Genomic DNA, 1,541 nt, shown 5'->3' with positions numbered 1-1,541 from the left:
GACCCCATTCCATGGGCTGGGACCAACCCAACCCAACCCAACGTTGGCCAACCCCAACCAGGCGCCGACCTCTCTCCGTCCCCTTCCCCCAGGAGCACAAAGCCAAGGTGACGGCGCTGGAGGAGCGCGTGGCCCAAGCGAAGACGCGCTACTCAGTGGCCCTCCGCAACCTGGAGCAGATCAGCGAGCAGATCCACGCCCGCCGCCTCCAACGCCTCGTCCTCCGCCGCGCTTCGCCGGTGGGCGCCGAATCCGGCAGCCGGGGCGCCGAGGGACCGCCGGCCGACGCCGTGTCGGTGTTGAGCCTCCAAACCATCGCCTCCGATCTTCAGAAATTCGATTCCGTCGAGCATTTGCTCGGCCTCTCGGACGCCACCAGCCTCCATGGCGAAGAGACGGAGGAGCCGGCGCCGCAGCGCGGCGGGCACGGACGCTTCCGGCATCACCGCAGCATCAGCCTTTAACCTGCGCTCTTCCTCTTCCTCTTCCATCCGAACGGGATGGAAGGACGGACGGACGGACGGACGGACGCGCGCCCTCGGTGCTCCGGTAGAAGGGCGAAGGGCGATGTTGGCCGGCTTTGGTTCGCCGAAGAAGAGCGTCCGTTGGGTTTCGGTTGGGTTGGCCAAGGCTCTACCGGCAGTGCCGGCTTCTTGGGCGGCCAAAAACGAGGGGAAAAAAAACCCGAATTTGGGCGCCGTGGGGGGGTGTGTTTGCCACCGAAACATCACGTTTTGGGTGTCCCATCTGCTCGTTGGCCAAAATGGGGCGAAAAAACCCCAAATCGGGCACCGTGGGGGTGCATTTTCCCCCTAAAACGTCGCTAGTTGCGTCTCCCAACACCAGTTGGGTTTCCCATCTCCTCGTTGGCCAAAATGGGGGGAAACAACCCAAAATCGGGCACTTTTCCAATGCGTTTTGCCCAGACCACCACTAGCTGGGTCTCTCATCTCCTCGTTGGCCAAAATGAGGGGAAACAACCCAAAATCGGGCGCCATGGGGGGGTGTTTTCCCCCTAAAACGTCGCTAGTTGGGTCTCCCAACACCAGTTGGGTTTCCCATCTCCTCGTTGGCCAAAATGGGGTGAAAAAACCCAAAATCAGCCGCTTTTCAGATGTGTTTTGCCCAGACCACCACTAGCTGGGTCTCTCATCTCCTCGTTGGCCAAAATGAGGGGAAACAACCCAAAATTGGGCACTTGGGGGGGGGTGTTTGCCACCAAAACCGCATCAGTTGGGTGTCTCGACCTCTAGCGTGAGTGCTGCCTCTTCATTGGCCGAAATGGGGTGAAAAAACCCAAAATCGGCCACTTTTGAGATGCGTTTTCCCCCAAAACACCACTAGTCGGGTCTCCCATCTCCTCGTTGGCCAAAATAGGGCGAAAAAACCCAAAATCGGGCGCCGTGGGGGTGCGTTTTCCCCCTAAAACATCGCTAGTTGGGTCTCCCAACACCAGTTGGGTTTCCCATCTCCTCGTTGGCCAAAATGGGGGAAAAAAAAACAAAATCGGCCACTTTTCAGATGTGTTCTCCCCCAAAACA

The 1,541-nt window shown here is 59.0% G+C and overlaps 2 protein-coding genes across 2 annotated transcripts in view; both read left to right on the top strand.

The window, feature by feature from the left end:
- The window catches only part of SH3BP5L (SH3 binding domain protein 5 like), a 9,462-nt gene extending 7,961 nt beyond the window's left edge, over positions 1 to 1,501 (top strand). Inside the window, exon 2 of the mRNA XM_021383749.1 lies at positions 6 to 1,501. Coding sequence (XP_021239424.1) covers positions 6 to 464 — 459 coding nt within the window. The 3' untranslated portion in view covers positions 465 to 1,501. The remainder of the gene's footprint in view (positions 1 to 5) is intronic.
- Positions 1,285 to 1,541, top strand: part of LOC110391804 — an 8,359-nt gene continuing 8,102 nt past the window's right edge. The window contains exon 1 of the mRNA XM_021383748.1: positions 1,285 to 1,373. The gene's annotated coding sequence lies outside the window, so the exon portion shown is untranslated. The remainder of the gene's footprint in view (positions 1,374 to 1,541) is intronic.

The sequence above is a fragment of the Numida meleagris genome, unplaced genomic scaffold, assembly GCF_002078875.1.
Source record: "Numida meleagris isolate 19003 breed g44 Domestic line unplaced genomic scaffold, NumMel1.0 unplaced_Scaffold518, whole genome shotgun sequence".
Lineage (NCBI taxonomy): Eukaryota > Metazoa > Chordata > Aves > Galliformes > Numididae > Numida > Numida meleagris.
Note: the sequence above shows the minus strand (reverse complement) of the source record. Positions and strands in the feature narration are given on the sequence as shown.